This window comes from Wasmannia auropunctata, unplaced genomic scaffold, assembly GCF_000956235.1.
Source record: "Wasmannia auropunctata unplaced genomic scaffold, wasmannia.A_1.0 LD336053.1, whole genome shotgun sequence".
NCBI lineage: Eukaryota > Metazoa > Arthropoda > Insecta > Hymenoptera > Formicidae > Wasmannia > Wasmannia auropunctata.
The window spans coordinates 1,223,829-1,242,140 of NW_012026837.1; the positions used below are offsets into that span (position 1 = coordinate 1,223,829).

An 18,312-nucleotide genomic window follows, 5' to 3' on the forward strand; every position below is an offset into this window, starting at 1 on the left:
TTACTAATTCTTTGAGAGGAATCATTGTTATTCTCCGCCGCAGAATGCGGAACTGATTTCGCGGCTCTTTTCGACATCAAGTCCGTTATTATCCCAAGCTGTACACAATTTGAAGTAAAGTCCGACCGTTCGCTAACTCGACGTGTAGTATAGGTATACTTGCCGCGGAAGTGTAAATCAATAAAAAAACAACATAAATCTTTGTAAAATTCAGAGATTATATCTTCATCAAAATTTTTCAAATGCATTTTAGTAGATCAAGTTATTTATACTTTATCCAATTACTCAAACAGAAAATCACTAGCAATTTTTCTTCTTTATTACGATAAGCAATTATTTCTTTTATTTAAATTGACAGAATTATTCACCAATTAGTTTCACGCATTAGTGATTCGTAATAAATTCCTTCGTTTCACATCAAGATAACGACGAATAACTTTTTATACGTATTCTTAATTCCCACATATCCCGTGGATTTTTAGTAATTGGTAGAAACATAGGAAATCCGTCTCGTCTCTCGCGTGCCTTGCCTTCAAGAAAAAATGTCCGGAAACCCTGCTGAGTTCGCCTCTCTGACCCATGCATTGGCGTAGACGGCATAACAGTAGGCAAAATCAATGGCGTCGTCAAAGTTATGTAAACTCTGCAGTGATTGAACGGTGATTAATGATAGTCGCGCTCCATTGAGACAGTCGTGTCATCGGATCTCGAGTGGTATAGGTCGTACATCTTCATTTATGATCTTTTACTCAAAAATTTCACAGAAATGTTTAACTTTTAAATTATAAATGAACTTTTCGATTGCATTTTCGTTTCATTTTTTTATGAATATTTATATTTATTGCATTTGTTCGACGACTGTCTTAAATTACGTTAGCGAAAAGTTCGATGAAATTAGCGACGATAAAGATGCCTCAGAGACATAAAGTACACCAGTTGCCGATCGCAATAAAAAGTCTACGCGATATCAGGTTTTTTGTCAGTACGCGCTTGTACAAACGAGATGCACCTGACGACAACTGCGTCCTCGCGCTCTTTTCTCCTGTGTATGTGCGTTTAAACCTATATCAAAGTGAATTATATTACGTTCTTACCACGTGTCGCCGTTCGCGCCATCGTAAACATCCGGCGATTTGTTTTATGATCTAAATAACCCATTTTATTATAGCTGATCTATATATTATATACGAGTATATACCTAAAGAAGCGAAAAATTTATAAATTTATATCTTAAATATTGTAAAAAAAACTATTTTTTTACACAATGTGTGAACGTTAAATTGAAATTATATATGGCATATAAAATTATAACGTGTACAAGTATATTTTTAGAATTAATTTTGTATAACCGTTTTGTATAATGGACAGAATAAGCTATCTTTTTTTAGACGTGTCAACATTATTAAAAAAATATTTTTACTCTTTTTGAGAATTAATTAAATGTTTTTTTACCTACGATTAAAAAATCTGGTAAATGACGATTGTATGTGGAAAATGAAAAAAAGAACGCTCATTCGATAGTTAGCAACAACTAATGGCATGCTTTTTAACGTGTGTCATACATATGCAGAATTCGCAAGTACGTTCGATTCGTCGGCGCTCGTCTCGCGAATATTTTCCATTTATGCAAATTCCGCCGGCGTGCGCAAGCATGCGGGGACGCTATCGCAATTAGGAGTCGCAGCTGTAACTGCGTGCGTAAGGGTGTCGTAACTTTAGCGAAGAGGGCTTTCTCGCGTAACCAGAGACGATACCACGAAGCACTTACCGACCTTAACCGAGAATATTTTGCGCCCTTACCCACTTCGACTAATGCGTTAAGTGGTGTGCGCTGTACATTTATGCGGTTGTAGTAACGTGCACGCGAAATTGCGCTTTATTTCGATCGCTGGTGCTTTCGCGATTTCGAAACGGAGGAAGAGAAGTCGATCGAAACGATAAAATCGTAATCTTGAAACAATCCGAGGGCAGTCGTCCGTGTCGCATATGCATTAAGATCATATCGAATGTGTGCGATTCCACTAAAACTTCTGCCCGTTTTTTACAATATCAGGTTACATTTTGAAATATTTCCGCTACCGATCCAGCCACGAATATCTCTCGTAATCGTTAAACCGCAACTTCTTTTTCTTTCTCAAATTTCTTAATTTTCTTCGTATCGCGTGATAACTATGCAGAAAAAGGACGGATATAACGACATTCTCGGTTTATGCCTCGTTAGCGTGCATCGCGGCACATGGGCTTGATTTCATGTTGTAACCAACACCATCACACCGGGTGCACGGTGGCATGGCATTTTTACAAAGGGGCAGACGAAAGATATGAATTCCAGAGAGACGCAGAACCCTCAATCGATATCCTAATAATTTTCTGGTAATCGCGCTAAGCTATCATCTCGCGACTACGAGTCAGGAGAGGAAAGGAAGCAAGATAGAAGGAACAAACCTCTCTTTATGTAAGTACACGGCCCCTCGCGCACTCATTTTCACCGGTACCTTCACGAGCGAAAGAGAAGAGAGAAGGGATCTGCCGGCACGCCGCGTATCTCCGTATTATTATGATAAAACATTTTTTCAGCCATAAATATACGTCCGGAGCGCGAGACCCCTGCCGCGCGCAGGCCACCCGACGCACGTTGCAACGCGATAAATGCATCGCACTTGCACATGTACCTACTCGCGCACGCATCCGCCGATCTTACGAATAAACCATGGTGTCTAGGACGAACAAGCGACTGGTGCAGGACGACATTGCAATCGCGATATCTCGACGCTATCAAGATGCATAAGATGCGATGCGTTATTGATCTATATCTCTGCGTATAATACGAGGGAAGAAAATTAAATAAAAAAAGGGAACTATTAGCACTAGATGAAAAACATCTATAGCAAAGTAGTGACATGTGTTTTTCTTCGAGTCACTTTTACAAGTAACAATGATCAATTATTCTTTTCTTTAATACTAAATATTTTTTAATATTAACTTTTCAATATCTTATACGTATATATGTATGTGTATTATGTATGTATTATTTTCTTACAATATTTCACAATTAAAAAAATTAATCTGAGGCATAATTATTACAACATATACATTATTTTCTACAAATTAACGTTATATTAGCGTGTGATAATCTGAACAACTGTGACTGCGAGAAAGACATATCACATTGGAATGCGTTCATACCGACGAGGGTCTTATAATTCAGCGATTCGCTTTCAATGTGTTCGACGGATGTATCGGCATGTTTGCGTAACCCGACAAAATATACAGATCGAATTCAGAGTGATTTGTTTTCTCTACCGTTAGAAATTTTGTTCGACCGTCTAGGCCGTGATGTAAAAATAAACATTTTTTGTCGGAAGCAAAGCTTTTCGTGCGCCGCGAGCACGACCATTACGTTCACCCGCTTCCACCCCCTGTCCAAAACACAACTTTATAGCTAATATATATATGTACATTTTTATATATACATATATATTAGCACATGGACATACATATATGCATATTGCACACATGCCTGTCATATAGCTTGAAATAGAGACCATAACGCATCCATCTTCGGACTATTAGCTCCTACATAACTCATCTCTTTTCCCCATCAGGCAAATTGGTATTTCGATCGAAAACGACTTTTCTCTCCACCCCGTCTATTCTGTCAAACTCGGTGCTTTTACGGTCGGTGACTTATGGCACAGCAACGCGTTCAAAATCTCATAATTCATGAAAATTTCTCTTTCACAATATTTATTTCCATGTACCGACATGTGGAAATTGGTTGGTGGCTGCATTTAGTGTACTGAAAATATTTGTCTTGCTTACTCACAAACGATCGAAAACTTGAATCTTCAATGAGCAATCGAGTTTTATATTAGCAATACAAAACTTAATGAAACATTCGTTATCATGTTGTGTAGAAAGAGTATGAATCATTCGCAAAAGTATTACAAACTGGAAATGTAAATGACTCGATTTTCATCTAAATCAATCCCGGCCGTGTTCGGCGAAACATTCTTAAAGTTTCTTAGAGTAACTAAGATCCTGGGTATTCCGTGACTGAATGTGTCTCAGGGGGTCAACCGGAGGGGTTCCCGAGTCGATCTACTCGCTGCGGGGATGCTCCGAATTCCGAAAACGAACTCTCGTGGGCGGTTCGTGGCCCATAAATACTCGCGGTGTAAACATCGAATCGCCGATGTTTGGCCGGATCGAGCTCCGGCCAAGCGTGCCAACGGATTCGATCATCTGATGTAAACCCTTTGCTAAAATAAACTCAGTTGGCTTGCTCATGCCTGACCGCCCGACTAATAACGCGATCGCAGATGATATATATGGCATACTAATTATTCCTCATGGTTCCCTATGTTTCTCGCGCAACGAATTAACTACCGATTCACCAGTCATCTCGAAAGAAGCAAATCGATTTAGAGTTTCTACGGAACTATAATACGCGCAATATAAGAAAAGCGATTGGGATATTGAGTTATAAATTAATCGATCGGCGATGAAATAATGTCGTACAGCGGTATTCAATTTTTCAAGTGAATTTCACACTTTCTCAATTTTAATTATTGCATAAATTAATAATAATAAATATATTTATATATTTACCAATCTAGGTTCAAATTGAATTAAAATTAAATTTAAAAAATTAAAAATGAATATACAACAAGAGAGCATGCCAGCAGTTACTGTGCTACGGAAAAATATCGATTTAATTTCAACATTTTATGTATAACTGCGTTGAAATCACAAATCTTAGCTTCAACTCATTTTCAACAACATTCTCGCGTGCGATACAAGCTGTTTTCTTCGGAATCTATTCGATAATTTTTACATAACAAGAGCTGGTAACAAGATCCTATTGAGCGGCATAACGAACGGAGTTTCGTGCGCAGTAAAGATACGAGGAACAAGAAACTGCTGTACCCGGAGGGCTTCTGTATTAAACGGACTTCTATTCGAGAAAATTATTGCGCGCGTTCGAGCCACGTTTCGAGCCGAGGGTGCGTACAGCGTAGCTATACGCAAGATACGATCATCATCCGTTGCTCTGACAAAGTAAAGTTGCTGCTGGAAAAATCGTAACCGTGTGGTTTTATTAACAATGCTCGCGCGGTATCGCGATCGAGGATCTGGCTCGCGTAATCATACGCAGGCGTGATATCTCGCTGCTGTTTCTCCTACGAAAGCACAAATCAACCATTGTTTGGTGGTAACAGGACGAGATACTAGTAACTGGATTGTATCAGCAGGTGGAAGACGAAGGAATTTGAAACTTTTCCATTCTCATTTTATTGAAACAATTTCTTTTCAAGCAAGATTGCATCTAATTTTCTAATAAATTTGCAATACTTGTATCATTTCTAAAAATAAGATATTAAATGTATACACGCTGACTCTGTTAATGCAACTACCAATGTCATCTTCTGTAAAATCTACATACATGAACGTAATAAATATACACGATATTTTACTCGAAATATTTTTCGTTGAATGCGTTAAATGCGAATCAATTATCATTATCAGTACAAGGATATTATCTCGCCTAATTTCGACATTTATCTCTTATCTGCTTCAGTTACTGAGGCAGAAAGCTATAAATCATCCTCTCCCGTAAACAATTAATTTTACGTATCATCGCGTAATAAACTCGAGCTGTCGCGCAATATGATGCCCCGAGAAAATTTGCTCGCGTAAAAACTGACAGCGAGAATTCTCAATGTATAATTTCAACATCAACTGCGTGACCACAATTTATGTCGATTGCGTGAGAAAAAAAGTCATACAGGTATAATAAGCCAGTCTCGAAAAATTAATTTTACTTAATAACTCGTACAAGTCGCGAGGAATTAATTGCGGAACGATCTCGCGGTTATCGTGTAACCAATCACTTCGACTGGACAAGCAATTTCCGAAAGCGGGCTCGCGAGTGATACCGCCTATATTGCGTTAATTGATTCGTAAGAAGCGAAATAACAGGCTTCCAGACGGATTGCCAGAAGTGCAATCGACGTCGGCGGAGTCGTCGGCCGCGCGCCGCAACTCGCGTATAACTCCACGCCAGTATTATAATTGCACTTGGCACAGCAGCGGCGATCGCCTGTACAATTACTCCGGCTCTCTTTCGCCGCCGCAAAGATCTATGGGACAGTTGACGCGCCGCGGAGAAGCGAAGTTGAAGGCCGCCGGCCAAGTTAGACCCCGGCAATTACACGCGATTCGCGTAATCGTAAAACGAAACGAACGCCAAGTACGCGTGCAATGTCGTTGCCGTACGGTGCTTTCTTATGCGCGGAGCCCCTTCATCGGCGAAGTAAGCGCGTCGTAAATCAGCCGATGTATAGGTACAATGAGAGAGCGAGAGATAACGTGAAGAAGAGAAGAGTTTGTTCTTGCGAAAGTGCATCTTACAATTGTATGGAATTTACGTATGCGATTTACTAGGAAACTATTCACCTTGATCAAAGTATAATTATAATTTGATATAATTGTTTAATCATTGTCGAAAATGAAAATGCACGATTTTAACTTATTCCTCCTGTACTATACTCGAAAGTGAGCAGCTATGCGGTCTGGACGGCATTACGTCACTGGTCGCAGGTGCAGTTCGGATGCAACCTGCGATCTGGCGCACCCACGGCACTGCACCAGCAGTGGAGCGAGAGGATCGTGCGATAACGCGGTAAAAGAGGAAGGCGAAGAAGAAAGAAGAAGATGATGAAGAAGAAGAAGAAGAAGAAGAAGACGACGAAGTCGCGAAGCGGCGAGGAAGCGATGGAGGAAGAAGAACAAGAAGAGAAGGAGAAGGAGGAGGTAAGAGGAGCTCGAGCGTGAAACACGTGACAAGGATGGAGAGTACGAACAGGCACTCAGTGCTCCGCCCCAGGTACACGACCAACATGGCCGCTGAGGGACGGATTGGCGGAGGCCAGCCGCGACGCCAACCGATGTCGTCGTGACGCCCGCGCTTCACTCAGCTCAGCTCAAACTCAACGGATTTCGTTCGCGTCGGCCCCAACGGCACTCCTCCGTTCCAAGCGGTCGCCGCCCACCCTTCTTCAACTTTCCCTCCGCACCGACCTGCTCACCGACGAGCTATACCCTCTCCAAAGTTGCACGTGTAACGCACGCACTCCTGCTCTTCGCTCCGACCGATTTCTATCCACGATTTCGTTCAGCGCGATGATGCTGCGATCAGAACAACCGATAAATCTCGCCACTTGACCGATCAATGCTTGACCGATCGATGTTTTTCTCTCTTAACATTTTGCATGCATTTTACATTGTCACGAATATTTTAACTCGCATAAATAGATACGGTAGGATAATTTACATAGAGAGCGGACGTCCATTGTGACAATCGAAAGGAAGGACACGTTTGATTTCTCAACAAAATTCGATATAGCAGAAGATGATGAAAAGTCATCATGGCAGTAGCTATAAATAAAAATCTAAATTTGTTTATGAGCAAATCCTACCTAAATGTTATTATAGTCAAAATTATTGTCCCTATGTCATTGTACCGCAATAAAATCACCGCCACCAGAGTGTAACATTTTATTGATACTCACCGAGCACCCTTTGTGTAACTTGAAAATAGCTCGATATTCCGACGGTTCCCAGCGATTCCCAGTCTCCTACAAAAATAATTTAAAAAATTAATAATTACTTATACAAAATTATTATCCTAAGATTGCAATGAAATAAGCAAAATATTCCTCGGATAATATAGTACTAATTAACTTTTAAATAAAAAGAGATATTAAGATGTATGTTGCGTTATGTTCAAATATTCTTTGTTTTATCTTCAAGTTATAAGACATCAAACGTTCCAGTTTCAAACTAATAATTGATTCGTTGACACAATTCTCAGAAACAGCAAATTACAAGAATTAGCGCGGGCATATATTTGCAATGCATTGCTAAGCGGAAATATAGTGTATTATTAACCGCAGGATGTGGTTTGTTCGTCTCACGTATTCGTTGCTTACTAATGCAATCACGTTTGTAACTAACTTGCAGGCCGCGAGGCGTTGCAAGAATACTCGAGTGCATGATGCATGACAAATATGCACGCTAATGCAAGGGTACCCTTGCAGATTTATCTTCGCTCGTCCGCACCGATGTGCGAAACTCGCTCCCGATAAGTAATTAAACTTCCTAATGCAATTTGCATTAGTTTCTTTAGCAAGTACTACAGTCAGCAGAAACAGTAATGGAATAAGCCTTACGCAATGATTAATTAATGCAATCGTGCCGAGGAATCAACGTTATTTTTTATTTAATACAACATTATTCGATTTATTTAAAAAAAACTACCAGATGAATGCCTTTTTTTAAAGCTTAAAGTTAAACTATACGTCCGAAATTTATTTTAAAAAATCAGAAAACCTAATTTATTAAATATTCCTTTTGTGTTGAATCTCATGTCAGGATATATAGTCGAAAATTTGAACTAATAGGCGCATATTAAAAATTATTACATTTCTTTTTACTTTCGAATTTAATCCTCGGTGAAATCGCTCTGGGATTCCGAGAGTAGGATTGTGGTTTATTAAATATCTTTTTTAGTTTTGTATTTAATCTCAGGTAACATTTATAAGAGAAAGAGAGAACCGACGAGGTAGATCCCGGTTGAGCGACGTGCTTGTGAGTCGGCGATTCGTCGCGCTTCTCCGGCGTACGGAGCGGTAGAAAGCGCACCGGTAAAAAGCTTTCGCATAATAATTCATCGGCGGTAGACAAGAAAGCGATGGGGGTCGTAGCCGTTATTAGAGAAGTAAGCTTCGCGCGATTACATTTGGAAAACGCCAATTGTTATTGCGCACTGGCTAATGGGCGTCGGGTGATGAATATGCGTGAAACTCAAGTTATATCGCGCGAGCGAGAGCACGAGCGAAGAAACAGAAACGAGCTGCCACCTGTTGATTCTTGGCAGCCACTCGATATTTATGCATACGTGACGAAATATCGCTTAAAATGCTCGTCAACATTAACATAAGCTTGTACATGGCAATTCGCGCTGGCTACCGACTGTCATATAAATATTAAGTTCCATCGTACTTTTTGTCATCGGGAAGTCATCCTTTCGCACGTCATATAAAATCCTAAGATAGCATGAAATTTTTGACGTGTATTTATAAGGATGTATATTTAAGGTAATGAAGTTGCAACGTAATCTCGTTGAATTATGTAAATAATATCAGTACAAGTAAATCTATAATTGTAAAACATTTTTTCCCTAGATCTCTAGAAAACTTCTTTAAATTTAGTTAGACAAAGAAATTATATTAAAATAATTTTTTTTCGATATTTTAAAAACTTAGAATACACGGACAATTGTGATGAAATTATAAAATTTTTAATGAGATAAATTTAGAACGTTTTATACGAATAATTAAATATTTTATAACGACTCTTTTGTAAAAAATATTCGATATAACAAATTTTTCTAAAACGATGATTGTGAATTAGAATTATAGATTTTTATTCGTATAAAACGTACTAAATTCATAATTTATCTCTCATTAAAAATTTTATAATTTCATCACAATTGTCCGTGTGTTCTAAGTTTTTAAAATATCGAAAAAAAATTTATTTTAATATAGTTTCTTTGTCTAACTAAATTTAAAGAAGTTTTCTAGAGATATAGGGAAAAAATGTTTTACAATTATAGATTTACTTGTACTATTATTTACATAATTCAACGAGATTGACGTTGAAACTTCATTACCTTAAATATACATCCTTATAAATAATATATAAATACACGTCAAAAATTTCTTGCAACTAAAATCACCGCCACCAGAGTGCAGCATTTTATTGATACTCACCGAGCACCCTCTGTGTAACTTGAAAATAGCTCGATACTCCGACGGTTCCCAGCGATTCCCAGTCTCCTATAAAAATAATTTAAAAAATTAATAATTACTTATACAAAATATGAATTTCATTCTTTAGTAGATAAAATTATATAGATAAGAAAATAAAAGTATAAAAAAATAATGATAAAAGCTAACGGCAAATTCGTTAATTATTGCCACAGATAAAAAATGTAATAACGTTAGCATTACCGTTACAAATGGAAAAAAATAACGATCGTTACTGGAAAAAAGTAACAAAAATGGTAACGAAATTACAAGCAACGTGTTACCCAACCCTGGAATTCATCATCAACTAAATAATGTTACGATTGCATGGAGTTTACTTGACGAACTGTCGTGTGTTCACGCTATCGTCATGATATTGTTACGCCCGCGGATCGGTCTCGCGCACTAGCTCTCGCAAGAAAAGTCGCTCGGGTCGCTCCGCGACTACTTCACGCCCGGCGACTCGCTCCGGCTCGCCGAATGCGAGATGGCTCGGGCGCAACAATATATTCATATCCGGATAATCATTTTCCATGTTACGAAAGCATTCAGATATAGCGATATATCTATACCTTGCGACGATCGCGTGATAATCCATATTTTCGATGTATATTTGCGAGAAATAACAATGAATAATACGGCGTAGGCGATTTCGTTTCTTCTGTATGTACACACAGCCGCGGGACGCGCGATATCGAAATCGCGATACGGCCGATACGGGCGTATAATAATGATCGCATTCAATGTCTTACGAACGTCCGACACTTTGCAAGACGTACTCACGACAAAACGCACACGAAAACTACTCTCGAACGCAAACGATCGCGGAAAAGACGCGGAACGATTCTCCGGACACAACTCGTGTCAGCCATCGCGTAAATACTAAATAGTAATTTTAAATCTATGAAACGCAACTTTGCATATTGATGCAGCGAAAGAATCATAGATGGCGCGGACAAGTTCAGTGCAGCTACAGGAATGTGACCGACAATACATTACCGACAACGGATACCACACACATAAATATATAAATTTTAGAAAAATAGTAAAATACTATTGTCTCCACTGATCGTCTTTCGCGTATAATAATTCTTGCATACATATTAAAGCGATAAAACATATTTACGTATACTAGAATTGCGGCATACAGTGATACGTCTATACCGACACGACGCTGATGTGACAGCGCTAACTGACGTTTGCTCGGCAAGGCACCATCAGCTGACCTCAAGCGTCGTAGGCAGCGGCAGACGCGTATTCGTAAATAACGACGCGCACAGGCAGGTTGTACGAGTGCAGCTTTCTTTGATAAGCGACGTACGCGATATGGTAGACTTAAAGACAAACGTCAGCTTCGCGTGCCAACGATGTCTACAACCGCTGAAACTAGATTCGAGCTTTGATCACCTTGGGGAGCACACTCTGGCTGAACTCTCACGTAGGTAATTTCTATTTTCTACTGGCGAGAGACTTCGACATTCATCACGATTGTCCCACTTGATACTTTCAACTTGATAACGCTACTCAATACGCATTATCGAGTGCTCGTGCACTAACGTATAATACGCGAATCTGCGTTTTCAAGAACACTATCTCTGAATTTTGTTATTAATTATATAGTAAGCGCGAATCCTATTAATAAAACTATCAGCTATGTAATACTGTACATTTGTGTGTGTAAACAACACTTTTACACATAATACATATATCTAAACTTTACATGCAGTACCTATCATTCAGTACACAAAAAGAAACAATCTTGGCTCTTAATTATTTATGCGATTAGACTGTGCTGAAGGTGTTATTTTCATTCTATATATATTCTGACTGCGTGTGTGTATGTGTGTGTAGTACATATACATGTACACATATATAAAGTATTTGAATATCTAATGATAGACTTCAACTTGATAATTTGATTTGTTCTACTTATCTGGCATAGCGAATTACATAATTATTATCTTATTATAGTTCCTATACAACAACAAGTTGTTGGAGAATTAGAACCTCAAAGTGACAGTATAGAGCACTTAGTTCCGCCATTCAGATTGACTGAATCAGGAAATGGTACAAATGGATTTATGTTAGTTGGCGATTCTGGTGAAACGGAAAGCTTAAGTCATCACTTAAAGGTCTATAGACAATTGAGAAAATATCTTAAACATTATGTAATGTATGTATTTGATTATTTAAATTGATCTGTATTTTTCTAGGTACGAGCAACATTGTTTGATATTCTCAGCAGTAGCAGTTCGGCAGATCATCCACTTTGCGATGAATGTACAGACAGTCTTTTGCTGCTGATGGATCAGCAGTTACGAATGACAGAAGGAGAATGGTCAGATTATAACGAGTACCTGAAGAAATTAGAAATTGAGCAACAATATCAGGGGCATGAAGACGTAGAGATGGAGAACCTTACAAAGGAATTGCAGGATGTAAAGGCCGAAGAAGAAAGAATGATAAGGGAGCTGGAGGCATTGAGAAAAGAAGAAATAGCCACTAGGAATGCCATAGCGGAACAGGAGAGAGAAAGGGAAAGATTACAAAGTGAAGAGGACAGATATTGGAAAGAATATTCAAAACACAGAAGAGATCTCATGTTAGCTGACGATGAATGTCGCAGGTAAATAAAATATATCCTAAAACAATGTACAGTAATTGTTCATATTTTTCTATTATATTACGTAAAATTAAATTTTTATTTATAGTTTGGATAATCAACTGGCGTATGCAGCTTCGCAACTTGAAAGATTGAAGAAAACGAACGTTTTCAACGCCACATTTCATATTTGGCATTCAGGCCACTTTGGAACTATAAATTCATTTCGATTGGGACGATTGCCGAGCGCGCCAGTGGATTGGAGCGAGATAAACGCTGCATGGGGACAAACGACCCTTTTGCTAGTGGCTCTTGCGCGCAAAATGAATCTAACATTCAAGCGTTTTCGTTTAGTGCCATTTGGCAATCACAGTTATATCGAGGCTTTAGATCAAAATAAAGAGCTTCCATTATATGGAAGTGGAGGATTTAAATTTTTATGGGATACAAAATTTGATGCAGCTATGGTAGCATTTCTGGATTGTTTGCAACAATTTAAGGAACAAGTAGAAAAAGGAGACAGTGAATTTTGTCTACCATATAGGATGGATCGGGGTAAAATTGAAGATTCCGCAACGGGCAACTCTTATTCTATTAAGTAAGTTTGAATTCATAAATACTTAACCTACACATGAGAAATTTACCTGTAATGAAAAAGCATCTGTCTGATCTTGCTTCTTTTCTTTTTTCAGAATACAATTCAATTCAGAAGAACAGTGGACTAAAGCCTTAAAGTTCCTACTAACAAATTTAAAATGGGGTCTTGCATGGGTTAGCTCTCAATTCACAAAGGACGAATTGAATACTAATTGAATGTTGGTCTCCTTGTAATTTTATGTAATTTTAATTGTGCAACTATCTCGTCATTGCTTATGTATAAATGCTCTACTTGTAAATAAATAATGCGGTTGAATAATAGTATTGATTTTTACTTACAAATTAATTTGTCTTCTTTTATTTATTTTAGATGGCTGAGTACGTTAAATTTTAATTTTATTTTCTATTTAACAGTACTCGGATTTATTAAGTAGAAACCAAGACATCCCATATAGGAAACTGGAGGGACTTTGTACTTTTTTGGATCTCATGTAATCCTTCAGCTCAGGAATGCTCAATTCCACCACTTCTATGACTTCACCTTCGGACTCGTCACCACCACCTTGAATGACAAAAGATTCAAGTTGGAGTGGAAATTTTTTTATACATTTCAAATTAGTTTGTCGATTACATTATAAAAATGTTTTTTTTAAATACTTTGATAAAATATTACTTTTAAAAAATATTTTGCGATTAAACTTACCAGGGTGTATCTGCATGTCATCTGTGACTTCTACGTAGAAAAGAGTTTGCTTTGCACTAGCTGAAGCACTAGATCTGGAAAACACGAGAATTCTTTTTTTAAATACTTATATATCTAGAATATAAAATTATGTATGCTGAGAGTATGCTGAAATTCTAGAATTTCTAGGTTATATTTATTTTATTCTCAGCACACATAATTTTATATAGATCAAAAGTTTTATTACACTGCACAAGTACTACAAGTTATATCAAAAATATCTCGTTACTTCTAAATTTAATAGAGTCAATAAATATTTTCATCTGTTACATAATGCGAAAAGATAAAGACTAGAGTATAGGAAATCCTTCAAACTTACAAATAGGTAATAATTTCCCTAAATGACGAAGTGGGCGCTTCGTAACCGCACTCTTCCTTCAACTCTTCTCGTGCAATCTCGACGAGAGACTTGTCCTTGTCCACGATGCCAGCGCAGAGTTCCAAGGTCAGCCCCAGGGTTGCAGGATAACGCTCGACATCGATCGCAGCTTGCTTCTCCGATATGGATGCGTAATACACTGCCGGACGGAATTGCCTGACGAATACGAGCTTCTCCCGACTTGTGTTGAAGACAATCATACACACGCTGTCGTGAATCCTTATTACGTCCCAATTCTTGGACTGGCCATCCTGCGTGTAATGCAAACGGACGCTTCTTAACCACGGTGAGTCCTGCGGAACCTTTCCCACGCTGACATTGCGTAAATCGAGCATCTTCTTACGCGCGACTTGTTGGTTCTTGTCATCCTTAGCCGTGGCGTTCATCCCCTGTCAAATCAAAATACCGGGAACACGAAGCCACGAGCAGACCTTTCCCTTAACCTTAACTCCTGTCGATAGCCTAGCAAACTCTGGATACGCGCAAGCGGTGTCTGCCGTCACCTGCAGATGTCGCCTGTATCAAACCAAGCGCCAAAATATGAGAATTCATTTAAATCAACATAGTAGAATGAGTTACATATTCCGAATATGATATTCGATATACATACAATGACGTCTTTCATCTTTCAAATTCAGTTTAATATCTGGTTTCATTAATATTCAATGAACTTAAATACACGTTTGAAGATGTCGCGGTATCATATTTAATCGTATAATTATATTTTTTGAAATTACCTCGAGTGCGGTATCAAATACATGCTATCTTTTGCGCAAATAATAAATCTTTCAGACGGAGCTAATTTATCGCATAGTTTATGTGAGATCGTGATTAGCTCAGAAATAAACGTTAGATATAAACATAATATATTTCTTTTTCTCCATCTCTTCAAATAAATATAGTTTATAATATCGGTAAAAAGTTAAAATCGATAAAAAGTTAATATCGACCATTTTAGCGAAATATTAAATTTACGAAGGATGTAATCGTTTCATCTTTTCCTTTCTCGGCAAATTATTCTCGCAATTAGTCGATTGAGCTTACGAAAAGTATAGGTTGCACGTAATCGAATTTAACGCGTCATGTAAAATTAGGATCGATGTATAACATAACCGGTCGCGCCGGTGTGCCGCACTTAAATTTTCGGTGAGATACAAACCTCCGATAAAGCTGCGCTTTCCTTTCACGATCGTGCCGGGAATAATGAGGAAAGGGAGGAGAAAAGGCAGGGCGGTTTCATTACTTCTTTTCCTTCCTTTCCCTCTTGCCTTTCCTCTCCTTCGGTTTCGGCGAGTCGACCGTCGTCAGTTTAAACGCATCGAGAATCTCCTGCTGCCTGACCTGGGTGTCCACGTGAATCACATCGGGCTTCCTGCGGTACCTACTGACCGCCGCCGGTGGCGAGAATTCAATCTCCATGTCCGACGCCGTGGAGCTCGATGCGACGGAGGCGTCGTCCTTGTTCCGCGCTATCTTGAATTGCAGCGGCTTCATCGGCTCCTCCAGCTGCGACACGTCCCCAGTCTCTTGCCTGATCGGGTACATCGTCACGTAGTACGTGCCGTCCTTACGGTGAATGTGCAGGGTCGGAGGCGGTTCCGCATCCTCTTCGATCTCCTTCTTTACCTGCGACACATAGCTCAGGCTCTTGTACGCCTGAACCTTGCCGCGTCGCAAGCTAGCGCGCGAGGGTATCGATTTCGTCCCCCGATAATCCTCCAGCGTGGAAGCACCCTTTGCTTCCTTCAACAACTCGTACAAGTAACGCCCGATCGCGCCTGGCTTCCAACCAATTCGCGGCTTGAGCTTGTCCACCGTTGCGCTCGTATTCCACAGCCAGCCCATGTTAGCCGGTACCCTAAATCGTGGAGCGAGGCAATTCTTATGGCCGTAAATAGTCCCAGGGTAGACATCACCAATGGAATAAACGTATTGCATTACTCGTCTGCTAACCTTGATAGGACCCCCCCTGTCGCCACTCGGACCTGGCTTACCCTTCGGATATCGTCCCTTTTCGATGAATTTGCCAGTAACCTTCGCGGCGATCGTACTGGGGGCTGTTGACTGTATTAGCTTTTTTTCTGATTCCTCAACCACGACGTCGTGTGGCACCGTTCGGTCATCTTTGTGTTTCTTCCGGCGAGATTTGCATTTCGGTTCACCGCAAGGACCAACATCGACGTCTAGCGGCACAGAGGTTGTAACATCCAGCTCTTTTTGCTTTTCTAATTTCTCTTCCTTCTTGTCCTCCTTCTTTTTTGGCTTGACGGCGATCGGAAGTAACGTCGCTTCCGGTGGTAACGTGGGTATTGCCTCGCGTACAACACCAGTGCGTCCTGGAATCGCTGTCGTTATAGAACTGGATGCAATGTAAGGTGAGGAGTGGATGCTGGTGATGGGTTTGCCAATCTGCGTATTACAAGGAGCAGGACACTGAATTGTCGATGCTGGCGGTACCGAGACGGGATATCCTCGTTTTCTCTCGCTTGGTGTTTCTTGAACGGCGTAATCTTTCTGTATGTCTCGGCCGAAATAAGGACTCTCGGATGGGTCCATCAAGCCGAGACCTACCAGACCTGGCACTTTGCCGAGAGAATCCACGAATTCTTGAGCCTCCTTGAACACGCGAATCATACAATCTGCGCCCACACACGGTTTTTTCGTGCACTTAGACGCATTCGTTTTCCAAGGCGACGAAACTTTTCCTGAACAAATGCAGTCCGCCGTTTTAATTCCGTCCGCCGTTCTTGGTCGGGATCTGCACAGTGAGTTAGCGCCCCTTTCCTTGCTCTTCTCATATATGACGGTCGTTCCTTCGGAAAACGCATAGGCTGGTGCGCCACAGTCACTTCCACCCATTACGCGATTTTTCAAATTAACGTCATTCTCGTGCCACGTATATTTTTCGTCCCACGTTTTGTTTAAGTAATCATTCTTTGTATCTTCACCACCTCTCATCCTCCTAGTGTCATCATGATAACTTACGTTTTGTTCCTCATCTGATTTTAAATTATCGGGAGCAACCGTAGCAAGCGAAGGAAAATTTTTCAGAGCATCGGGATTTCTCAAAGCCATGCAACAAGAACGGACGCATCCGGAACGACACATCATTGGATGCGTCGATCGATCTGTCGGCAGACACGAACAAGTCGGCTCGTCAGGATAAATCTCGTAAATTAAACCACGATACTTGTGATCGTTCAATTTCTCGGCGCTCGTTAATTTTTCGAATCCTGGCTGATTCATTGATATACGAAGTGGTGATTTCGGTCTCGTCAGCACGGATTCTGTTTCTATACGATCATCCTGATTATGTAATGATTTCGAATATGTAGGATCTAGAATTTTGTACAACAACGATGTGTTATCGTTACATTTTGTCTTATACTTCTCATCGTTTACATCTTCGTCGGACAGTTTCGTGTAAGGAAACTTCCAACCGAGAGGAAATCCTCGAAGTATGAATGACTTCTCGCGAAGCGTAAGATGATTTATAATAGAGCTTCCGAAACACGACAGTCTTAGGCACATCGATGTGGATCCGCACGGATTCCCATCCTCATCGGTCAAAGTGTAACTCTTTGTTAACATATGCGATTTTGATAGGCCGTCTATTTTGTTCTTCGCCGCGGCTATGCAATCGTAGAAACTTTTTGGTAAAAATGCTGTTGCTGCGCAGAGAACACGTCCAGAATCATCTCGCGGATTACGGTCCTCCCCGCGAGGAATCCAGTACACTTCAATACTTAGAGGAGTCGATTTTACAGATCGTATTAAATCATTCGGTGTCCGAACAAGCAGACATGTCTTGCCTTCGCAACCGATGTACTCATCAGAAAATCGATTTTTTTTATTCCTTTTGTTATTAACCTTGATTGATTCCACAGCGATGATATCGACAGGTTTGAGATCGACGAAGCCTATACGTACCATCAAATCGCACTCTCCATTATTAATAATCTTTTCGGGATATAAATTTAAACGATCAATGAGAATTTCAAGCGTATACAATTGTTCTCCTTCAAATACTGATATATTTTTCTTCAAAGCCATTTTGAATAAATCGATTGCGGGAATAAGTAGACACGCTCACGTTGTCGGTCACACGACAAATTTGGAA

General features: G+C 39.7%; 3 protein-coding genes across 4 annotated transcripts; 1 reads left to right on the forward strand and 2 right to left on the reverse strand.

The window, feature by feature from the left end:
- Positions 1-321: 321 nt before the first annotated feature.
- LOC105451288 lies at positions 322-14,952 on the reverse strand. Its single transcript, XM_011691658.1, has 9 exons — positions 14,930-14,952; positions 14,636-14,708; positions 14,133-14,581; positions 13,775-13,848; positions 13,548-13,633; positions 13,411-13,445; positions 9,837-9,902; positions 7,575-7,640; positions 322-643 (listed from the first exon to the last, which is right to left on the reverse strand). The coding sequence occupies exons 1-9, from the start codon at positions 14,950-14,952 to the stop codon at positions 418-420; spliced, it is 1,098 nt and encodes a 365-aa protein (XP_011689960.1). The 3' UTR covers positions 322-417.
- LOC105450946 (beclin-1-like protein) lies at positions 11,083-13,413 on the forward strand. Of its 2 annotated transcripts, none has more exons than XM_011691074.1 (5): positions 11,083-11,310; positions 11,844-12,004; positions 12,086-12,498; positions 12,584-13,072; positions 13,167-13,413. In XM_011691074.1, the coding sequence occupies exons 1-5, from the start codon at positions 11,199-11,201 to the stop codon at positions 13,285-13,287; spliced, it is 1,296 nt and encodes a 431-aa protein (XP_011689376.1). In that variant the 5' UTR covers positions 11,083-11,198; the 3' UTR covers positions 13,288-13,413. The 2 variants fall into 2 exon arrangements, with proteins under 2 accessions (XP_011689376.1, XP_011689377.1); XM_011691075.1 differs by having other exon boundaries at positions 11,226-11,314.
- LOC105450945 lies at positions 14,577-18,271 on the reverse strand. The gene is made up of 2 exons (XM_011691073.1): positions 15,352-18,271; positions 14,577-14,708 (listed from the first exon to the last, which is right to left on the reverse strand). The coding sequence occupies exon 1, from the start codon at positions 18,243-18,245 to the stop codon at positions 15,432-15,434; it is 2,814 nt and encodes a 937-aa protein (XP_011689375.1). The 5' UTR covers positions 18,246-18,271; the 3' UTR covers positions 14,577-14,708; positions 15,352-15,431.
- Between the last annotated feature and the right edge of the window lie 41 nt (positions 18,272-18,312).